The sequence below is a fragment of the Saccostrea cucullata genome, unplaced genomic scaffold (assembly GCF_032062105.1).
Source record: "Saccostrea cucullata isolate Sc308-1 unplaced genomic scaffold, CSIRO_AGI_Scuc_v1 ctg221, whole genome shotgun sequence".
NCBI classification, from domain to species: domain Eukaryota; kingdom Metazoa; phylum Mollusca; class Bivalvia; order Ostreida; family Ostreidae; genus Saccostrea; species Saccostrea cuccullata.
In genome coordinates, this window is record NW_026931943.1 from 120,364 (window position 1) to 144,727 (window position 24,364).

Consider the following 24,364-nt stretch of genomic DNA (forward strand, 5'->3'; position numbering starts at 1 on the left):
ATGACAAAGCCATAATTCATCATATTTATATAGAAACATGCTCAGGTAGTGTAGATTCAATTTTGTTCAAATCATGACCCCCGGGGGTAGGGCGGGGCCAAAATGGCCGACCAAAGTTTTACATAGAAATATATAGGAAAATTCTTTAAAAATCTTCTTCTCAAGAATGACAAAGCCATAATTCATCATATTTATATGGAAGCATGCTCAGGTAGTGTAGATTCAAGTTTGTTCAAATCATGACCCCGGGGGGTAGGGCGGGGCCAAAATGGCCAACCAATGTTTTACATAGAAATATATAGGAAAATTCTTTAAAAATCTTCTTCTCAAGAATGACAAAGCCATAATTCATCATATATATATGGAAGCATGCTCAGGTAGTGTAGATTCAAGTTTGTTCAAATCATGACCCCCGGGGGTAGGGCGGGGCCAAAATGGCCGACCAAGGTTTTACATAGAGATATAAGGAAAATTCTTTAAAAATCTTCTTCTCAAGAATGACAAAGCCATAATTCATCATATTTATATGGAAGCATGTTCAGGTAATGTAGATTCAATTTTGTTCAAATCATGACCCCCGGGGTAGGGCGGGGCCAAAATGGCCGACCAAAGTTTTACATAGAAATATATAGGAAAATTCTTTAAAAATCTTCTTCTCAAGAATGACAAAGCCATAATTCATCATATTTATATGGAAGCATGCTCAGGTAGTGTAGATTCAAGTTTGTTCAAATCATGACCCCGGGGGTTAGGGCGGGGCCAAAATGGCCAACCAATGTTTTACATAGAAATATATAGGAAAATTCTTTAAAAATCTTCTTCTCAAGAATGACAAAGCCATAATTCATCATATATATATGGAAGCATGCTCAGGTAGTGTAAATTCAAGTTTGTTCAAATCATGACCCCCCGGGGTAGGGCGGGGCCAAAATGGCCGACCAAGGTTTTACATAGAGATATATAGGAAAATTCTTTAAAAATCTTCTTCTCAAGAATGACAAAGCCATTATTCATCATATTTATATGGAAGCATGTTCAGGTAGTGTAGATTCAATTTTGTTCAAATCATGACCCCCGGGGGTAGGGCGGGGCCAAAATGGCCGACCAAAGTTTTACATAGAGATATATAGGAAAATTCTTTAAAAATCTTCTTCTCAATCATTTTCTAAAAAATAGCAAATCCATGATTGGTCATGGGACTACTTTTGGATTTAAACTTTACAATAAAAAGCCATTTTATACTAGTCCTACCCTTGGTGCTCAGGTGAGCGATGTGGCCCATGGGCCTCTTGTTACTAGTATACGTGACAACAAATTCTCAATACCTTTTTAAAGGGGGGGGGGCTAAATTAATGATGGATATCTGGCAACCAATTCTTCGTTCTTCATATGATTTCAATGAGTTGCTTAACCTAAATGGTTATTGCCTAAATATTGGGTTTAGTGCTCAAGCCCTGGATTCAGGGTTAGGCGTAAAATAAAATTGAAAATACACTGATATGTACAGTAAATTTTGAACATCGTTTCTTCAGTACGAAAACCTGTTGTGTAATCAGTAGTGGCATATTTCTGTGTGTCCCCTATGAGCAAGATAAATTATATCATAATTTTTTAATGCCAGAAACTTGTTTTTGTGAAAAAGACAGTAAGTTCCAAATATGGAACAAGTCTGGTAGTGTCTATCCATAGATGCAAGATCTATCACAGTATATAGCTTATATGATAAAAGGGCTACACCCAAGACGTTACCATGGTCCCTCATTTGGAGAATGTGTGTATATTCAGCATCTGAGGCATGTCTGGATGTTTATCCTTAGGAAATTATTCCTTCTAAATTGGTAAAAATATGGCAAAATTCACTCATCTTGAAAATGTAGGTCAGATCAAGAATCCAAAGCAAGTTTGGTAGTGTCAATGCCTATATGCGTCATCCATTAAAGTTTGATACAGGTAGAGCTTATAATTACATGGGAATAAACCTGCTCCAAAAACTTTCACCTGGTCACTAAACTGGCAAATAAAGGTCGGCATCATCCGAAGAAACACTGGTAGTGTACATCCCTAAATGTATCATATAAGCAATATAGGGCTTAAAATTACTTAGGAACAAGATAATTCAGAGAATTTGTGTCCCCCGCTTAAGGAAAAAGTAAAACATGCGCAGTTCGGGGGGAGGGGGGGGGGTCGGATCCCCCTCACTGAATTTGTAGAATTATTAAATGTATACATGCATGTATACTGAAGCAAACAAAATATACCATTATGGATATAAAGATTTAATTACTTATTCTTTATTATGTGTATAGAAGATTCTTTTTATATGGAATATTTATCACACTGTAATGATGATTTTATAAGTGTGTGTAAGTTATGTTTGTACAAGCCAGACCTCGTAAATTTTTCATTTCGCGTGCTGAATACTATTATTAAGTAAAAAAAAAAGTATTTCTTAAAAAAAAAAAAAAAAAAAAAAAAAAAGCGATCCGTCCGGGACTTGAACCCAGGACCTCTCACATGAGTTACGAGAAACATACCACTAGACCACGGAATCACTTGACATGGAGTGAGGTATATGCAGAAGTGAAGTCACATACATGTATATATTCATGTTCGGTATTGTCAAAATTTTACACAATCCATGGTGTTTGATTTATTTAGCCTTTATTAAACAGTTCTAATAGATGTAATAAGAAGTCCGCCGAGAACCTGTTTTACACGCAATAACTCTCCTCATGCAACTCGGATTTCCTCGGATGACTCGTACCTCGCACATAACCTCGGACGTCAACGGTGATCTACCATCTTGCTGATTCAGTCATGTGATCTTATTTGAATTTCTTTCACGTCAGTTATTTTGTGGTACACTCAACAGTTTTTTCTTGCTTTCAAAGCCTATTAACATGAGGATGTAATCAAAATCTGTTTACGATAAAGAACTGCACAAATTAAGAAACATTTTCGAAGAACGTTATGCAGAGCGAAATATGAAATGAGTGATAAGGCAGTTTCCGGCGAAGAAATGTAAGGATCTGTTGCGTATTCCTCCACTAATCACATCCGAGGTTTGAATGGAGCATAGCGGAGTCAGCCGCGGATTGCCGATTGCTCCTCATGCCCCTGTGCTAAAAATAGCGACGTGTAATACTATAAATACTAATAAAACAAACGGGACGGGGCACTTTGAGAGGGGTGAGAGAGGTCCTAGGGAGTTTTGGTATAAGATTACATTGCATGAGCTCAACATCTTCTTGAAATATCGCCCGGAAATGATAGTGTTACACACAGACAGAATGTATAAATTTACGACATTGAACTTTAACCTTTTGACCTCAAAATCAATAGAGGTCTTCATTAGGCCTTAGGGAGTTGTTGTGTAAAATTTCGTTGCAATAGCTCAAATGATTTTAGAGATATATCGTGTGGAAACGAAAGTGTTATAACAGACAGAATTTGCTTATTTATGACCTTGACCTTTGGACCTCAAAATCAATGGGGTTCTTCTTTAGTCCATAGGGAGTTGCTATGCTAAATTTCATTGCAAAAGCTCAAAGGGTTCTCGAGATATCGTGTGGAAACGAAAGCGTTACAGACAGACAGAAAGACGGACGGACAGACGGACGGACAAACCCAAATTAATATCCCCCACTTTTCAAGCGGGGGACAATAAAGTTCAATAAACCTGCCCCAAAAGTTGAACCTGTTTGCTATAATAGCTGTGTGATGCGTACAGTGTGTGTGTTTGTGGCTGTGCTTGTCACTCTCGCTTTCAGCACTACCCATGGCTAACAGTTTGCAGTGAAAAGGAAGTCAAATATGTAAATCTTCCCTGCCAGGTACAGGGGGTACTGTAATCCATAATAATTACGGAAAAAAGGACAAGAAATTCATGTATTTCTACTAACGTCGAGTCTTCAGCATATCAGCAGAATATCGCATGTTTGACTGTGAACAGTAAAAGCTGATAGAAAGCAGTCCACACGAGATGTATACTGAACACACGAACTATCAAAGTACTCAGAAGTACAGAGAGCCGGGCTCATTTACAGAGTAGAATGGATTTCTTACATGAATCACGTTTATATTCTGATAAAAAAATTATTTTAAAATTATAAATATAAATGATAACACAATGACAGTGAGTTTTTCAATCCTAATACCACGGTCCGATTTTGTCAGAATCAGAATTAATCTGGTACCGCAGCTGAATGTAAACAAACAGGCCAGTCTGGTTCCCTCTCCTGCTTTACCTCGTATGTGTAAAGAACTACGGTAACACTGATTATCAAAAATCCTTACTCTAATGAACTATGCTCTTTGACTTATGAAGTTTTCAAAGTCATTACTACTAAGGTTTATTTTATATAGATAAAACTTCGTTTTATTTTTGTTGCTTTATTTAGCGTTTGTATTATCTCAAAAGCGGTTGAGAGTAAGAACTATATTTTTGCACGTAACTTTGAAATGGCGACTATGGGGTTAACATCCTGCCTTGAACAGGATCACATAAGCTGGCAATTGCTCTTTGAGCAATAAGCCCGGCTAAAAATGAGAGTCGGTTTCTGGAGTGTACGAACCGTGTATGAAACAGGTAAACAAGCTCAAGTTCTTAGAGAGATGAAGAAAAACAGGCTTAATGTACTAGGCATAAGTGAGTGTAGATGGACAGATTGTGGGAAGAATATTGCCAGTACAGGTAAAGTTATTGTGTATTCTGGAAGAAGGAACAATCAACATCATGAGGGAGTAACAATCATAAGTAAAACCGCAGCAAAAGCATTAGTAGAATTCCATCCTGTAAATGAAAGAATCATCAGAGTAAGACTAAAAACAAAACCTGTACATACATCTATAATACAGCTTTATGCCGGTATGCCCCTACAAATGAAGCAGAAATGATATTAAAGGGGAATTCTATGAGGCTCTACAAGCCGAATTTCAAAAGGTCCCAATGCAAGATCTGACGATCGTCATGGTAGATCTCAATGCGAAAGATGGAAGCATAATGTCGGTTATGAAAGAGTTATGGGGAGGAATGGTTGTGGAAGTATGAATGATGAAGGTGAATACTTCACGAAATTCTGTGGAAGTATGAATGATGAAGGTGAATACTTCACGAAATTCTGTGGAAACAACAACTTGGTCAAAGGTGGAACACTGTTCCAGCATAAGGAGATATACAAACACACATGGGTGTCACCTGGAAGGAGAAATGAAAACCAAATCGACCACATTGCTATCAATGGAAAATTGAAAAGGTCTTTTAATACAAGATGTAAAAGTGAAGCGTGGGGCTGATGTAAGAAGTGATCACCACCTTGTTGCTGCCAACATAAAGCTCAGGCTGATGAAAGTAGCGCTAAAACAACATTAGGCGAATAGATACAGCCAAGCTGGGAGAAAACAAAGTGAGACAAGACTTAGATTAGAGCTCAAGAACAGATTTCAGGTCTTACTGTGCGGTGATGTTGAGAATGAGGAAGTGGTTGACGAGCACTGGGGTAAAATCTGCAATTGATTCAGTGAACCAAGCAAGGTGACTCTAGGGTTGAAAAGACAAGTGCATAAGGAATGGATTACACCAGATACTTGGAATATCATCGACAGAAGGAAAGACCTTAAAACTAAGTTATGTAACACGCACTCAGAAAGAATAAAAGAGAGACTGAGAGAACAATATTCCAACTGCAATTGAAATGTGAAGAAATCAACAAAAAAAGAATTTAAAAAAACGAAAATGTTTTATAGCAGGCATAGCAAGAGAAGCTGAGAAAGCTGCTTCTGAACAAAGAATGGGAGATCTCTGTCAAATAACAAAAAATTTAAGGGGGATGTACGGCCACCTTTAGTGCTGTGAGAACAAAATGTAAACATTTAATCAAATGGCTACAATACATCATATTTTGATCAAATTTTAAGTCCTTATGATAAAGATACTATAAATATTCATAACTGAATACATGTTGTGCATATATAATCTATACTTTTGCAGAAAAATGCTTTTGATATGCTCCTTAGAACTGCGCAGCTACAGAATTCAGCAGAGCCTTAAAAAATCCAAAAAAATATGCAAAATGTGCATCAATATTCTCTCTACAACCATTTGCTGAGAAAATGTCTAAATTTTGCACTTTTAAATGATAATTTTAAGTTCAAAACAAGGTATCGTTGTCTTCAAAAAGAGTGTAAAGAACCATGAAAGTAGTTTATGGATAGCAGCACGTGGTCTATTTTTAGCACATAATTTTGTTTTCCAGACCTCTTCTTAATATGGAGGGACATAACAATCTTTAAATGTAGAAGAGAATTACAGTTGCAAAATATTTCAAATAGTATGAACACTTTTAAAAGAGGAAATGTGTTATAGTATGGCTTGAAGTAATTTATTTAGTATTATTATAGAACGGTTGTTAAATAATGTACTTATTGATATCAAAGAAAAAAAAATCTTAAACTCTTTGATTCCAGGTAAGGAAAAATGAGCACCATCAAAGTTAAGAATTAAGAGTTTGTAAGTTTGCCACAGATAACATAATATATATCAAAATTTTTATTATCACCAATGAAACACAAAGAAATTAAACACATAAAATCGATATGAAGGACCTTGATTTAGTACCTACTAGTACGAGGGGTGATCACAAAGTACGCGAACTATCTCTATATCTACAAAACCACATTTCAGATTAGAAACAAATTTGATGCACACATAGCCAAACACAAGTTGTATAAAATAGCATATGCTGAATAAATTTTTGCTCATAATGACGTCATTATGCAGGTACTTGTGACGAAAAATGGTTGCCTCAGCGGAACTCGTTTAACAAACGACTAAAATATTTATAGTATATCTTAAAAATGCCTTTGAAGTAGCACATAAGAATTTGTTCATAGTTTATTAAGACAAATGGCTTCCTACAAATTCAATCAATGATTGGGTAGATCGTTTTAGTGAAGGAAGGTATATGGTTTAAATATGATACTTGTTATATTGCCCAGTGATATATTAGCAAGTTTGAAAAGGGATGTGTTTTTAATTAAGCAATATGCTATCAAAGACCTCCAATTTACACTTTGAAAAATACTTGAATATTTCAACAATAATATAACTATCAAATATCTAAGATATATCGTTTACTTTTTGATATACCCTCGTATACTCTGTCAAATAAACATTTACAATTTTGATTTTAGCGGAGCAACATTTGAAAAGGAATGAATTCATTCAGAATGGGTTATGAGATTTAATGAATAAAAAAACTTTTTTATTTGCCCTTTTTGTCAAAATTACAATTTTACAGAGTAAAGAAAAAAATCAACATTAATAAATATTTTATACCATCTTTAAAATGACGTTTGGTGATCCTCCCAACTCAGGGAAAAATTATTGGGTCCGTATTTATAGGTGAGAAAAAAATTCCTAAAATTTTAAACATATTCGTTGACGGAAGAAGAAAAAACATGTAATGGGATGTTAAAAAAAAATAGTCGGGCCATTTCTAGGCAGTAGATCGGGAGAGAGGGCAACCAAATATTTTTATAACAAATTGTCTTATAAGGCTCGTACACTATTTTGAAAAATAAACATAGGATTTTTTTGGGGGGGGGGGGGGGTAGCCTCTCATTTTTTTTTTTTTTTTGGTCGATAGACATAGCATATGCAATGGACTTTTCTTTGCAAACATTGTGCTTTCTTCTAAATTTCAACGAAACATCTCAATATATTTTATCAAGCTTCGTATGTTCAATGAGCGAGAGCTTACAATGTTGTCAACATAATGAGACATGATGCGTTTTTATGTCCAAACATTACTCCATACAATGTGTGGTTCATTGCAAACAATCTAGCTATTTATGTGAGGTGCCTGAAGGAAATCCTATAACTGCATGCCTATTTTTTCTATCTAACTGCTAAACAAAATAGACACATGTACCAACTTTTCGAATGTAAGACATGTAATTACAATTTGTTTTTCATGCACCGCATATTGTATAACATTTTCAAATTGAATGCTAAGCATCCTCCTTGCAGTGCCCCATTTGACAATAACTTCTATCGCCACAGAAAAAAGACCCGCCGTAATCACATATGTTTAGGACATGTTTTATCTTTTTTCTTGAGTTTTAAAGAAACCAACAAATCATCAAGACTTGTTCCATGAAAAATTGAATATAATCATGGTAATAAACGCATCTATCCACAGCAGATATATGCACATGCCAACCACGTGCTCAGTGGAATGATATTATCGAGGAATCTCGAGCTGTAAACAGAACAGTTTTTCCCGATTTGCTGGAGTAGGGTTTAAATCGCTTTCTTTTAATTAATCAGACGATGCAATGCAACAAATAAAAGTAGTAAGTAATATAACATAATGTTTATTACTTAGTAATTTCTTGTCTTGATGTTATTATGGTCGCATTTATTCTAAAACCAATGCTATTCGAACACTGTGTGACAGAGGAATGGCGGACAAAATAAACACATGGCCTCAGGAAGACACCCATATGAAAAATCAAATTTTCAAGAGTTATGGATAATGATAAGAAAAAAGCGAAACAAATGGTTGTAGCCATATTATCAATGAATCGAACTAACACTATATTCAATGCATTTTTCATCTCGTGAATGCTGTAGCTGCGCAGTTCTAACATGATTAATTTCCTCCTAATTAAAACAAAATAAACTTAATTATTAACTGATTTTGGTCTCGAACAGTAGGTAATTAGTGCATTAGCACTTTGAGTAAATTTGGGCTAGTTTAGTAGAGTATTAAGTGCATTCTTGGTATTTCTTATTTTACACCAGACTAGATCCAATATGGCTTGTACATCCCCCTTAAGTGGAAGGAAAAGAAAAATCACACAGGCCTGTGAAAGACAAGCAAGGCAATCTCATTACATCCGAAAGAGAACAAGATGAATGATGGACAGAACGGTTTGAAGAAGTGTTGAATTTTCCAAAGCCTAACGAGCTGGCAGCTGACAATGATTTAGAAATTGAAACAGAGGAACAATCTAAAGCTGAAATATACAAAGCAATAACAGCCCTTAAGATCAACAAAGCACATGGAAATGACCAACTGCCAGCAGTTATTTAAAGCAGATCCAAACCTTGCAGCAGACATTTTACACCCACTGTGATACGAAGTTTACTGTCCTGTATTAGCAAAACAGAACGGGACTATGGTGGGCGGAGCTATTTTCCGTTCTGTATTAGCCCAGTATACCGTACTGTTTTTGCCAACTATTCTGTATCTAAAATACAGCACGGTCTAAAAATAAATCTGATTCAATTTAGCAAAAGCACATACAAATAGTAAATGCTGATGTTTTCCTATTATAAATTTTGGAGAAATACCCGGTATTAATCCTGAGAATGTAAAATATCAAAATTTCTCAGTCACTTTTTAAAAACTTATTCTACACAGAATCTACACGTAAATTAGATCCAAAGGAAAGGAAAAATTTGAAATAACGGAAAACATCCTCTACACGTAATTTCGATCCAATCGAAAAGGAAATTGAAAAATGGACATCAACAGAACTCTGGCGGAAGTTTGGATGCTGCACAGTTATAAAGTGGGAGGAGCTATTTTTGATTGATCGTGCCACAAATCATTTAGAGAACCCGACAGGTTCTGTATCGTAGATACAAATTTGGGGGTGGAGACTCATGCTACGCACTCGTCCACCCCCAAATTTGTATCTACGATACAGAACCCGTCTCGTTCTCTAAATAATACTTATTAACAAAGATCTGGAATAATAACACAATACCTACGACATGGTCCAAAGGAAATATCATAAAAGTGCCAAAGAAAGAAGATCTAACTAACTGCAATAACTGGAAGGACATCACATTACTATCAATACCTAGTTAAATTTTCAGCAGAATATTAATCGACAGAATTAAAACTGCAATTGATGCCAAAATAAGAAAGAGCAAGCAGGATTTAGGAAAGGAAGAAGCTGTTGCGACCAGGTGTTTACCCTACGAAATATTATAGAGCAATGTATAGAGTGGCAAAGACAGCTTATGATAAAAAAAAAATTTGGAAAAAGTTTTTTGACAGTATCCACAGAGAGCTTATGGAAGATCTTTAAAAAACATTATGGAATACATGTACCATCCAAGATAGTAGAACTGATTAAAGCTCTTTACTTGGATTTTAATTGCTTTATAGGCAGCTCATCAGATGCATGCTTCATAATAAAATCTGATGTGAGGTAGAGATGTGTGATGTCAACTCTCCTTTTTAGCTCACCTCGACGAAGTTGAGATGAGCTTATGCTATACCCCCGGCGTCGGTGTCGGCGTTAGCGTCGGCGTCCCAGGTTAAATTTAAGGAGCAGGTCCAATCCCAAGCATCAATAAGCCTTACCTGGACCAAACTTGCATGGATAATGCATCTAAGAATGGATACTACCAGACTTACCTCGGATGCTGGATCTGACCTAAATTTTTCAGTGATCAGGTTAAAGTTTTTGGAGCAGGTACATTCCCAAGTAACTATAAGCCCTACCCGGACCAAAGGAGTTTTCCACTTAAGTATAGTAGCGTGGTCCCTTTTTTTGCCCTTATTTTACAGAATATACATGAAGATACGGTATTATTTTTAGTTTCATTGTGTATAACAAAGTATTTCTAATTAACATTTTGTACAATCATTATTAATAACTTGCAATATCAAGAAATACAAGCCGATTTCCAACACCTACTGAACACACAAATTCCGGAACATTTTTTTTCGAACAGAGTACGGTTCCTCTATTACATACAAATGGGCGGAGACATTTAAATTAGGTATTATATAAAGGAATAAATAAGGAATGCCATATACGACAGCCAACTGCTTACTGCCAACTGCTAACTGCTCACTGCCAACTGTCAGCTGCTTACTGCCAACTGCCACACATATTTGAATAAATTTTCATATTTATTTTAATATATTCATGTGTATTTTCAAAAAACAGACGCGGATCCAGGATTTTTTTTCCAAGAGGGACACCCGGGTAGAAAAAAAAAGCAACCCAGAAATTTCTTGACAAGAATATATAACTTTTAGTTGGTTTAGTTTGTGAATTAAATAACTTTACAAATTTCAGAGGGGTGTTCCGGACCCCTCTCTCTAGATCTATGCATATAAAACATATTTTATTTGTACAAACAAAGAGATATAAATGTTTGATCGGCGTTTTCTAAGTGGAGGGTCCAAGATCAGCTATACCGGTAGTTCGTTTAGTTTATCTAACGTATGACTGTACAAATTTTAAATGCCCCCCCCCCCCAGATCTATGCATGTGAAACATTACAGGGACGTAGCAACGGGGGAAGGGGGGGGGCAACATTACCTTTACTATTGAAAATGTATATTGAAAGGATGGTTGCCCCCCCCCCCCTCTTCTTACCATAGTATAATGATATCAAGGATTTGTAGTATTGTGTGGGAAAAAATGTAAGTGAAAGGTAGTTGGCATTAAAAAAAAGTTAGCCACCCCCCCCCCTTACGAAATAGGATTTTCGAGTTCGGGAGACATTTCCTTTTTTTTTTTTTTTTGCTTGTCAACTTTTTCAGGTACTCTGGTTGCCCCCCCCCCCCCACTTTCAAAAACGAAGCTACGTGCCTGCATTATAACACACAGAGATATACATCTTTAATTTGAGGAAATTTTTAACTATAGAATATATTGGAAAACGGAAATTTATTTTCAAAACATCTTTCTCTGCGAAATGACAAATATTTTTTTTATTATTATTCTCTCTTCAAAGGTTTTGTTGTCTCCGGGGGAGGGGGGGGGCTTCTTTAAAGATTAAAAGCAGAAAATAGTCATTTTATTACCTATTTCAAATAGGAAAACAAATAAAAAAAAAATAAACAATGTATTTTATCAACCGCATATATTGAATATTACATAAGATAAAACATATTGGTCATTTTATTCAATTCAATTTTACCAGGGTGACCCCTTGGAAAAAATGTCCTGGATCCGTGCCTTTTTTTTTCCTTTTTTTGTGAAAATTCATATAAATATCAATACAAATATAAAATTTATTCAAATATGTGTGACAGTTGGCAGTAAGCAGCTGACAGTTGGCAGTAAGCAGTTGGCTGTCGTATATGGCATTCCATAAATAAAACCGATGAATTGTAGCGTGAGATAAGAAATAATAAGCAATATACGATGGGTAATAATAATCTACAATACGTTTGAATTTTATTTTGCATCATTCGTATTCTTCTTAACTTGGGGTGAGTGGGAGTCTTTTTTAGTACTTCTGGTATTTTTGTCGGGGTTTTAAAAATCCCCCTAATCGCAATAATTTTTTAAAATCTATCATTGTTGAATAAAATGTCAATATATTTTACCCACTACAATAATTTTCTTTTACATGATTGTTTGAAAAGCACAGGCGATTGCATAATAATTAACGGTAAATACACACAGACATACACTACCATTCTTTTGTAAAGGGGGGAGGGGGCTGAGAAAAAGAAAACAAGAAACATGAATTTGATAATGCAAAAGAAAAAGATCGAGGAAATCCTTTTCCAAACTTGAAAACGATTAATGTAGAATTAGGAGTTAATAAAAAATACTCATATTTTTATTTGAAAAATTAAACTTCAACATTAATGTGTGTTTATTCATATTGTAGCAGCGTAAAGGCGTATGAAAGTTTTTTTTTTTTTGGGGGGGGGGGTGGGTGGGTGGGTGGGGGTGGGTGAAGAACTCAAGATTTATCCCTGAAAAGAATGGGTTACCCCTTCCCCAGATACTATCTGCCTGACATGTATATATATTTCTTAGCTTCGCTGTAAATTCTGCAATGAATATTCCGATTTACTTATCGATTATAAATGCATTCGAAGTTTTTCCGAGTTTATATAAAAAATTTTATGCATTCAGCTAGCATCCAAAAACGTGACAAGAGTATAAAGTTGCTTTGAATATTGAAGTGGTCAGTATGCGAGTGCATTAATTTTGTTTAGACAGTGATTAAATGTGAAGAAATTATTACGTCTTTGGTATTTTCTGCTTATAATATTTTGTTTCTTTTTCGCAAGAAATTGATTAAATGTGTATTTATATACATCTACGCGTGTGCTTTAATTTTCGCAATGAACAGGAATATTGCGATTACGTGCAGGAGAATTAAAAAATGTCCCGGAAAATCGTCAAAGTTTATCATAAGTGATATTCATCGAAGTCTATAGAGAGTCTTTTTTTATTTTAAAAATTAAAGCTGGTGTCTGCACTTTTCAAATACGAGCTACAAGATTGTGTCACTGACTCGCTTCCTATAGAAAACACGCTTTCCAAAGGTATTCACCTGTGGCGGAATGGAATCACGTGACATATTATCTATTCTTAGCAGGTCAACAAGAGGTTAATCCTATGTAAATATACTCACCGAACAGATACAAAATCATGATACTTTTAAGTAGAAGACATAGAGCGCAATGTTGTTCAACAAAGATATTTTCACACAATCTGTATAAATATAATATACACATTATATTTTGATGTCGACTTTAAACAAATCTGCGCTCGATGTTTACGAAAGCTCTGAAGTGGGTACCTGTCACATATTTCTTTTGATATTCATGAAAATCAAAGGACCCCACCTTCAAAACACAGGTTCGCGTGTTCTTTTTTGCAATTATTTGAAATTTTTAAACGTTGGACCATATACTACAGACATAAGAGATCAATGTAATTTACTTTTTAAGCTTTTTAATGAAAGTTTAAAATTTGACGAGTAACCGGGGACCAAAGATAATGGCTTATTGAGACTTCTTCTTTGCATGGGTGATACATCTAGGGATGGAAACTACCGGTACCAGACTTGCTTTGGATGTTGGATCTGACCTACATTTTCCAGATGAGTGACCAGGTTAAGTTTTTGGAGCAGGTTCATTCCCAAGTAACTATAAGCCCTACCTGGAGCAAACTTGCATGGATGATGCATTTAGGGATGAACACTTCCAGACCTGCTTCGGATGCTGGATATCACCTACATTTTCCAGATGAGTGACCAGGTTAAAGTTTTTGGAGCAGGTCCATTTCCAAGTAACTATCGGCCCTTCCCGGACCAAACTTTGCACTGATGATGCATTCTAGGGATGGACACTACCAGACTTGCCTAGGATGCTGAACCTGACCTGCATTTTCCAGATTACTGACTAGGTTATTCCCAATAAACTATGAGCCCTACCTGGACCAAGCTTGCATGGATGATGCATCGGAGGATGGACAATCGAAACTTGCTAAGGATACTGGATCTGAACTACATTTTCTAAACAAGTGACCAGGATTTTGGAACAGGTTAATCTCCAATGAACTTTAAGACCTATTTAAACAAAACTTTCTTGAACATTATTGTCAGGATAAATATTTGTTAAAAAATATGAAGTGAGATTTGCATCACTTAAACTGATAACTTTCGTCGAGGTGAGCTTCGTAATCTTGGATTATCTATGTTTATACTAGCAATTGACTGGGTAATGAAATCAACCCTTAGTTGCAATAACACAGGAATGAGACATGGACTCTTTTTTACCAGTCTTGAAGACCAAGACTATGCAGATGACTTGGTCCTACTATCACATTTAAAAAGCATATACAAAGTAAAACTTCAAAATTACGGAGTAATGCAGAAAAATTGGATTAAAAATCAATACCAAGAAAACTGAAGTTATATCATTAAAACACCAAACAGTCAGCAAGAATACAGGTTGATGGAAATGACCTGAACAACACAACAACATTTACCAATCTTGGCAGCATAGTAACATCAGATGGGGGTGTGGACAAAGATATAAAGGCCAGACTAAGTGAAGCTAGAGGTGCCTTCATCAGCCTCAAGAACATCTGGAAAAAAATTGACGTAAGTAAAAGGACAAAAATAAGAATCTATAACAGGTGCGTTCTGTCTGTCTTATCTATGGGTCAGAATGCTGGAGAATGACAGAAGGAGACATATGCAGACTTTCTAGTTTCCATAATGGATGCCTCAGAAAGATCATGAGGATTTTCTGGCCAAATAAAATTATCAATGTGAAACTCCATGAGAACGCAAACACAGATGATATGAGAACTTTATTGACAAAACGGAAATGGCAATGGATAGGGCATGTGTTGAGGAAGCCAGCCAAAAGCATCACCAACGTAGCTCTTGGACACTGGAAGGGAAGAGGAAATCTGGTCGGCCAAAGACCACCTGACGAAGGACTGTTAAAAAGGAAATGAGAGATCACAAACTAACTTGGGGAGAACTGGAGATAATACTCAAGACAGAGAGAAGTTGAGAAGTCTAGTCCTTGTCCTATGTGCCTGCGGGCATAACAAGGACTAAGTAGGTAGGTTAAAGTTGAACTTTGTGACTCATCTAGAAAAAGTCTCAAGCAAATCTGTTAGTGTCTATCCCTAATGTTGGATGACATCATCGATGGAAGTTTGCTCCATTACTTGGGAATAAATCTGCTCCAAAAACTTCAACTTGGTCACTCATCTAAGAAATGTAGGTCAGATCCAGAATCCGAAGCAACACTGGTAGTGTTCATCCCTCGGTGCAGTATCCCTGCAAGTTATCCGTATAGTTACTTGGGAATACACCTACTCTAAAAACTTATACCTGGTCAATGAACCCGAAAATGTATCAGCTCCAGCATCCAAAGCAAGTCTGGTAGTGTCCATCTACATGCATCATTCATATACCGTTATGTTTTGTCCTTGTAAGCATTAGTTTCATTCTAAAGTAACTATAATGCTTACAAAAGAATTACGAAAATATCACTTTATTTTCCTTAATAAATGATACAAACATAAACAATAACTGACAATATACTTAACAATTCATACAAAACAATTCCTAGATAAAAACACATTTCTAAACAGAGCAAACAATATAAAAAAATCATACAGATTCCAAATCTTTTCAGCTTGACCTTTTCACAGAGGAATATGGGTGGGGTGTTTAACACATTACTGTTTTAGATTGTTTAAAACATTACTGTAAATATCATGGGCTAGAGGTTGGGAATTATCTTCGATGAGTACTACAAGACTACAGGAACTCGATGTAGAGTTTAGAGGTCCAGTAACACAGTTTGTTAGCAATACTGAGCAAGAAGGGGATGTAGGACACGAGGCCGTGATATCTGTGATCATGTAGGGCAACACGGTACGTAAAGAGATTGTGACGGTCGTTCGAGATTGAGGTGAAGTCGTAGTCCTCAGAAAGGAACAAGTTGAGGCGTTGGTGCAAACGGTCAATCTCGTCCTTTAATATTGGTTCTCTCAGCCGACGAATGCTATTACAAAAGTCACAAATCTTTCTATACAAAGCGTCATTTTCGCGTTTAAGCATCAGCATTTCTTCCCAGAAAAGGAGAAAGCCAATCATTTTCCCTTTACTGCTGTCACGTGGTGTTCCGTTGCTAGGCAACTGTCCAGAAAATCTCATGACTTTTTTGAAGTTTCGGATGCTGTTGATTTCCCGAGGTAAGAGGTCACCTCCCAGAATGTGAATGAGTTTTATGGAGTCTAGGAAGGACTGCTGGCATCGGAGAAACCAGTCCATGTAACGCATTTTGAGCGAGTTGAGGCGGCCGACATGTCTGTTGGCCTCGTTCTTAAGATCCTCCAGTTCCATCATCTTCAGCTCAAACTTGCTGAAGGATTTGTTGCTAAAGAAGAAATATATTAATACATCTTATTACATGTACATACATTATTGTAGATTATTAAATGTATATTTTACTTTATTTCGAGCAGTAGCTAAATAGAGGTTCGTTAGAATATGCGACTTTCCATCATTTTTACTAAATCGTAAGACTTTTTCAAATATTTTGATATTACTTGTGTATTGATTGTCAATTACGATTTTTGCATTAGAAATATAAAAATTGGTGATATATTTTTTATTCATACTTATTAATTAGTGTCCAAAATAACTTGTCCAAGGTTTTAATATTTATTCATAACACAGGTGGGCATATTGGAATGATTTGACTGTACGTATTTTGACATGAATATGTCGATAACTTACTGGTAATCCCGATAGGTCAGTGCCACAGCCATGTTAATTCTGATATCTCTACAGCAAACTTGTCCAAATTCTGTCGGCCTAGTCAAATGAAAATATTGAAGATATAATAAATCGGACGTGTTTTCGTGTTGACAGTTTAAAAAAAACCTGGTAAGACATAAGGCACAGCACGATTTGGAGTAAAACAACACTTCACAACATTGAAAGTCAAAATTCAAAACGTTTTTGTACATAATAACTTTGATGGATGAAATATATGATGACAAATTAAAGTTCTTTAAACCGGCAATACAAACTTGGAGCAGAGCAATCACGGACCTCCAAAACATCAGCTAGAGGTTGGATCAGGTGCTACGAAGGAGTGAGCATTTCTTAAATGTTATTTTAGACACAGGGATGTAGCGACGTTTTTGGAAAGTGGCGGGGGGGGGGGGGGGGGGGGGAGGGGGCAGACTCACTGTTTTAAGAGGAGTTTGTGACAAGATGATAATGATTTAAAAAACTCGTAATAATATATATATAAAGAAGAACCTCTTCATTAAGTGTTTTGTTGCTATCAGATTGTGCACGTAAGAGGAGGTATACCTTCGTCTCTCAATCAGTGTATATCTACAGCACCCATGGTATCATTATTTTCGTTGACCAGTCTTCGGTTAAGGAAGTTATCTTCAAAAAGAACACAGATGGTTTCACGATTAGACAAAGAAGTAAACAAATAGAAATTGAAACATACAACCTTCAGATAAAACTGAAATCTCATTTAATGAATATCATTTAAATCGAAGCAAAACATTGTCAACAGGATATAAAGTATTATTTCCATTATGTAAATCAAGTGTGCTTTATCAAAATTTAAAACTTGCATTTCATTTGGACTTGTCAGGCTGTAAAATTCATTTAAATTATCGGTTTTAATGTCACCGAAAAAAAGATCAGTGTCATTAAAGTATATGGTTTCTTCAGCTCATATGAAAATGGAATTTTCAAAAAAGATTTAAATGTACATAAAAGGTTAAAAATTTCTCTACCGCGCGCTGTTTACTGTTCTTTTTTCATAATGGTAGGATCAATGCCAGCTGCATCTACCTGAACTGAAATTATGGGACGGTCCGACAATATATCAACACGATTCTTTATTGAAATTCAAATTGTAAATCAAGTTTTCGTTTTGCTGCTAAAGATTTAATCTCGCTGTTTGAAATGAAGTGTATATGATTAGAATTTCCATTTGATGGTGAACGTTAATTTTACATATTGGCATTTTATAATAGTTGATGTACCGTGTAACGCATAATCGAAAACGGCATTAATAAAGATTATTTATCTGTAATATTATTGATTTTATTCAAAGTTTAAAAAAATCAATGAATTGATTGAAACATACTGTCAAATCCTACTAATACACAAGAGTTGATTCCTTGTTGGGAAAAAATCCATTTTTAAAAAAAATTAATCCAGGGTAAATCGGCTTAATATTTGATAATTAGTCAATCCCTTCAGAAATATAGGTCAATAAAAAAGTTACATTTAAAATACATAATTATTTTTATATAGAAATCGACCGTATTTAGCCCTTGTTCTATTCTCTTTAATTTCAACAGTATAGCTGCAAACAATTAACAGTTGGGACGAATCAATAGATGATTTCCGTGTGAAATACGCATTACTTTCAAGACCAAATTTAGTTTTACATACTTTTCCAATAAATCATAAGCACTGCATGATATCAATGCTTCTCGAATGTAACGGAATTACTTTTAATCATGAAACCCCTTCTTTGGAATTTAATTATGAACATTGAGTAGACCAAATTTATCAAAAATATTTTTGTTTTTTTAAATTTATTTTTTGTAATTAGTTTGTTACAAACACCTAAATTATTTAGTTTAAACACATTTAACTCACTTTGTAGAAATTTAATCCATGTTCACGGGTATCTTGCCTGTAAGTGTTGACAAATCGTTAAAACTCCTTTGCTGGACAGTATTATTTACAGTAACTAAGTAAAGCTCTGGGTAGTCGGTAGCACGCGGAGAAACTGCGCACTCCGGGGTAAAAGGCAATGCCGTTTAAATTGACAGCCGTATTTACCCAAGATTTCGATAAATACTTAAGCTTCTCTGTACACCTACATTTGTTCAATGCACCACTTTCTATGAAGCCTGTGGCACTCGTAGATTACGATAATTTGTTCGAACTCGAAAGATTGATCACATCAATTGTAACATTCTAACCACAGGTACTTGTGACCCCCCCCCCCCCCCCAGATATTAATTCAACCCCGGGGCTTATTTTACATTTTTTTCACAATTTATATTTAGTACACTTATTCAACATGTTTGCAATAGGAACAAATCGTCAAAACCCCAAAATAATAGCTCCTCAAAAAAATACCCCACTATACATTATAAGAGAGATCTTATAATGTATAGTGGGGTATTTTTTTGAGGAGCGATTATTTTGGGGTTTTGACGATTTGTTCCTATTGCAAACATGTTGAATAAGTGTACTAAATATAAATTGTGAAAAAAATGTAAAATAAGCCCCGGGGTTGAATATCGGGGGGGGGGGGGTCCTGTCCACAAGTACCTGTGATTCTAACACTTGCATACGAACACGATAGGCACACGCTGTCATAAATATCCGTTTTGAACTTTAATTATTTCACACAACTTCTCATTTAGGATTGAATATCAACATTTATTATGCTGTAGATTTTGTGCTAACTCGCCTTTAGTCACCAGGATTACGTAGAGCAATATTCCAATAACAGCACAGGTCATACAACTTCGCCATGTAACTGATAAATGTCATCAAATCATACCATGATCAACGTCCTTTGACACCTTCTCTGATTAAATATTTTGAAAAGTATTGTTGGTAAATCGAAGTCAGTATTCTATACATGTATATCATTTCTACAGTTCAAGAGTCGTTTACTTACACGTACTAACTTATACTTACATTGTCTTCCTAGTGTCTTGAGCAGATAAAGCCTGGACCGAGGGCCTCTATCTCTGCCTGCCCACTGATATTTGCTGCATCACGCCCCAAGCCCTTTCCTGCATGATTTCTCATCTCTATCTCTCCACTGATCGTCACCATATCTCCTTAAGGCTATCCTTGGCTTCTATCCTCAGTTTTATCTCGGTTTTACCGATATCTCACCTGAGCCGATAGCTCTTGGGAGTTTTTTTTTTCAATTCTCTATTGTCCGTCATCCGTATAGCTTTCCGTCATGCCTTCCATCTGTAAACTTGTTACATTTATACTTCTTTTCAGTAACCACTAGACTATACAGCTTTTACCCTATTTGGCAATATGCATCCCTGGGTAATAGGCCGGGTTTGTAAATTCTCGAAATATAGGGAGAATCTTTCAAACTCTTCTCAAGAACCACTGGACCAGGAACCCTGAAACTTATGTGGAAGCTTCCTGGGGAACAATAGATTCTTAATTGTTCAAATCGTGGCCCTCGAAAGTTGGAGGGAACCACGATGAAGAATCAAAATTTTACATTGAAATATATTGGAAATAGTCTCAAGAAATACTGGTACAGAAAAGATGAAACTTTTGTGAAGCTTCCTAAGGTATTGTAGATTTTAATGGTTCATATCATGGCCCCTGGGATTATAGGGAATCAAAGTACAGGTGTATACAGGGAAAATCTTAAAACCTTCTTCTCAAGAACCACTGGACCAGAATTTAAAGCCTGAAACTTATGTGGCTTCCCAAGATAGTGCAAACTGTTAATTGTTTAGATCATGATTCCGGGTTGTGGGTAGGCACATATATAGTCGGTATTACAAAGAGAAAAATCTGTTAAAAAAATGCCTTTAAACAAGAACAGCAGGGCTATCATGAATTAAATTAAATCATCTTATAGTCGTGTAAATTCATATTTTTGTTCAACTTTGACCCCTCTTCATAGGATGGGGCCACAAAATTCGATCAAAATTTGACATAGAAATACATGTATATTGGAGAAAAAAACTGATGCAGAACTAAGTAGCCCCAAAGGGACGTATGTGAGCGTTGCAGCTCACGGGCCTCTTGTTCTTTAATCTGGTCGGATATGGAGGTTGTGTTTGTTCTTTCATACAGCTCCTCATCACTGATCTTATTCGGCTAGAATATAATATAGTATTGTACCGAGGCGTGTCTTGTTTCTTATTTTTCAACTTTCATAACATCACTTTCAAAAAATTATACTAGTATACAGTATTTACTGTATTGTAAAAATGTACCTGAAATATCCATATTTAAGTTACATCATGGTAGCTTTGCCATTAATTTTGAAGTCTAATCATACAAGATTCAAGTGCAATAAATCTGATAACAAAGGACAAGGTAGGGTAAAGGCCAAGTATGGCCCCTTATTTGATGTAAAAAATGACTGAGAACACTTGTAAATTGTGAAAGTTTGTAGTTACCTCTAGTTTGATGTAAAAATGACTGAGAACACTTGTAAATTGTGATAGTTTGTAGTTAAAAATCAGAATGATGCTGGCTTTAAACCCAGTACCAATTTGGATTCAAGTCTTACATGGAAGCCACTAGAGGGTGCAGAAGTAGGACATTTTCCCTAATTTCTGATAGAATTTCATCATATTTGAGATACTTTTCTCTTCAAAAAATATAGAGCACATGCTTGCTATCTAAGATTTTTAAACATTATTTGCCTCTGATACTTGTTTATAAAATATATAATTAGGTAGATAGGCAAGCTTGTGCTCTATGTTTCTCGAAACAAAATGTGTAGTGAAATTAATGAAAATTTAAATAAAAAATGAGAAAATTCAAAAATTGATCTATTTTCTTCTCTGTGACCTCTGTGAATTTCAAAACTTAGAACCATTACTCATTTTTTGTAATAGGGATGACAACAAGTTTTTATGGATAAAATGTTGCATCATTCTGAAAGACAACAAAAATCAGGGGCCAAAAAGGGTCTTACCCTATCTTGTCCTTTGTGATTAGTGTCCGATGTCTTTTCCCAACAGATCTTGCACTTTTCTATTTCTAGCTCACCTGTGATCCAGTGAGCTTTTCTGATCAAAATTCGCCCATTGACTGTCGTTGTCCTACACTTTTTCCCAAAATATTTTCATAGTATTTTCCAGAACCACAGGGCCAACTTCAACCAAACTTGGCACAGACTACCTGCAGGTAAATTGCAATTCAAGTTTGTTCTAATGAAAACAACACCATCTTCCAATGCCGGGGAGATTTAAATTGACTGAGAACCATTGTGGCAAGAAAAGGTTATATTTACATGTAGATGTAGATAGTGTAGATTCAAGTTTGTTCAAATCATGACCTCTATGGGTAGGGTACAGGCCTCTATATATGGCACGCCAAATTCACAAAAATGAGCAAATCATAGTTTCACAATCGATAAACTAGGTTTATCGGTTGTAAACTATAGTTTACGGACTGTAAACTATAGTTAACAACGTTATTAATCTATATTTTACATCTGTAAACCATAGTTAACGCGATAATCTATGTTTCACAGCCGTAAACCATACTTAACACCGAAAACTATCATTTGCGATTGCAAAACATAGATTATCTGATAAATACAGTTTCACGATTTGTAAACTATAGTTTACAAACCGTTAACTATGGTTAACGATCTGATAAATATAGTTTCACGATTTGTGAAACTATGATTAACAACTCTTAACTATAGTTTACGATTGTAAACTATAGTTTACAAACGTGAATCTATGTTTATCAACAAAATCTATTGTTAACGCTTTATTCAGACAGATAAACTTAGATTAGCATTCGTAAACTATAGTTAACAGCCGTTAAATATAGTTTTGCAGATGAAAACTATAGTTAACGAATTGTTAACTATAGTTCACGGTTTGTAAACTATAGTTTACAGTCGATAAACCTAGTTTATCAATTGTGAAACTAGGTTTAGCTCATTTTTGTGAATTTGGCGTGCCATATCTATATATGCAGACAGATTTTTAAATGGTCACATACATAAAAAAACAAAACTAATCATCGGACAGTATAGACTCATATTTGTTCAAATTATAATCCAAGGGGTAAAAAAAAGAAGGGGGGGGGGGTCAGCCCGGGAAAAAGCTTTTATGGATTACCAAAAAGTTTTTTTTCCAAAGAACGGGAATATTTTCCTAACCCGAAAATCCCATTTTTAAAGGGGAGGGGTTTCTTTTTGTTTTCACAACCAAACTTCTTCATACAATACTATACATAAGCCTTTATCTGAACATTTTCTATAGTAAAATCACAACAAAAATTTAAGACTCTCTTATTTCTCTCTCTCTTTAGCAAATCCAAAGGGGGTTGGGTGGGGTGAGGGCCGGGGTGCAATACCCGTAAGCCCCCTTGATCCGCCCCTGCCATGAGGGATCAAAGTTGATGAAAATCAATAGTTCAGGTGAGCGTGTATATATTCATGTTTTCATGTTCGGTATTCTCAAAATTTTACACAATCCATGGTGTTTGATTTATTTAGCCTTTATTAAACAGTTCTAATAGATGCAATAAGAACATAAAGTCCGCCGAGAACCTGTTTTATACGCAATAACTCTCCTCATGCCCCTGCGCTAAAAATAGCGACATGTAATACTATAAATACTAATAAAACAAACGGGGCGGGGCACTTTGAGAAGGGCGAGAGACGTCCTACGGAATTTTGGTATAAAATTACATTGCATAAGCTCAAAATCTTCTTGAAATATCGCCCGGAAATGATAGTGTTACACACAGACAGAATGTATAAATTTACGACCTTGAACTTTGACCTTTTGACCTCAAAATCAATAGGGGTCTTCCTTAGGCCACAGGGAGTTGTTATGTAAAATTTCATTGCAATAGCTCAAATGGTTCTAGAGATATCGTGTGGAAACGAAAGTGTTTTAACAGACAGAATTTGCTTATTTATGACCTTGACCTTTGACCTTTTGACCTCAAAATCAATAGGAGTCTTCCTTAGTCCATAGGGAGTTGCTATGCAAAATTTCATTGCGAAAGTTCAAAGGGTTCTCGAGATATCGTGTGGAAACGAAAGTGTTACAGACAGACAGAAAGACGGACGGACGGACAGACGGACGGACGGACGGACGGACAAACCCAAATTAATATCCCCCACTTTTCAAGCGGGGGACAAAAAAGGAGACTAAAAGATGAAGATACTGATATTTCAAGGAATAAAATAAAAAAAAAAAATCATTTCAAATTTGGTATTTAAATGTATGAATCTGTGGGGAAAAGTATGTATATGCATAGGTTCATACATTATAATTTAATTTTATATATATATATCAC

At 35.6% G+C, this 24,364-nt stretch overlaps 1 protein-coding gene across 1 annotated transcript; it reads right to left on the reverse strand.

Moving 5' to 3' along the window:
* Nucleotides 1-15,784: 15,784 nt before the first annotated feature.
* Nucleotides 15,785-19,281, reverse strand: LOC134234078 (uncharacterized). Its single transcript, XM_062716143.1, has 4 exons — nucleotides 18,959-19,281; nucleotides 17,639-17,719; nucleotides 17,054-17,131; nucleotides 15,785-16,691 (listed from the first exon to the last, which is right to left on the reverse strand). The coding sequence occupies exons 3-4, from the start codon at nucleotides 17,083-17,085 to the stop codon at nucleotides 16,070-16,072; spliced, it is 654 nt and encodes a 217-aa protein (XP_062572127.1). The 5' UTR covers nucleotides 17,086-17,131; nucleotides 17,639-17,719; nucleotides 18,959-19,281; the 3' UTR covers nucleotides 15,785-16,069.
* Nucleotides 19,282-24,364: the final 5,083 nt, after the last annotated feature.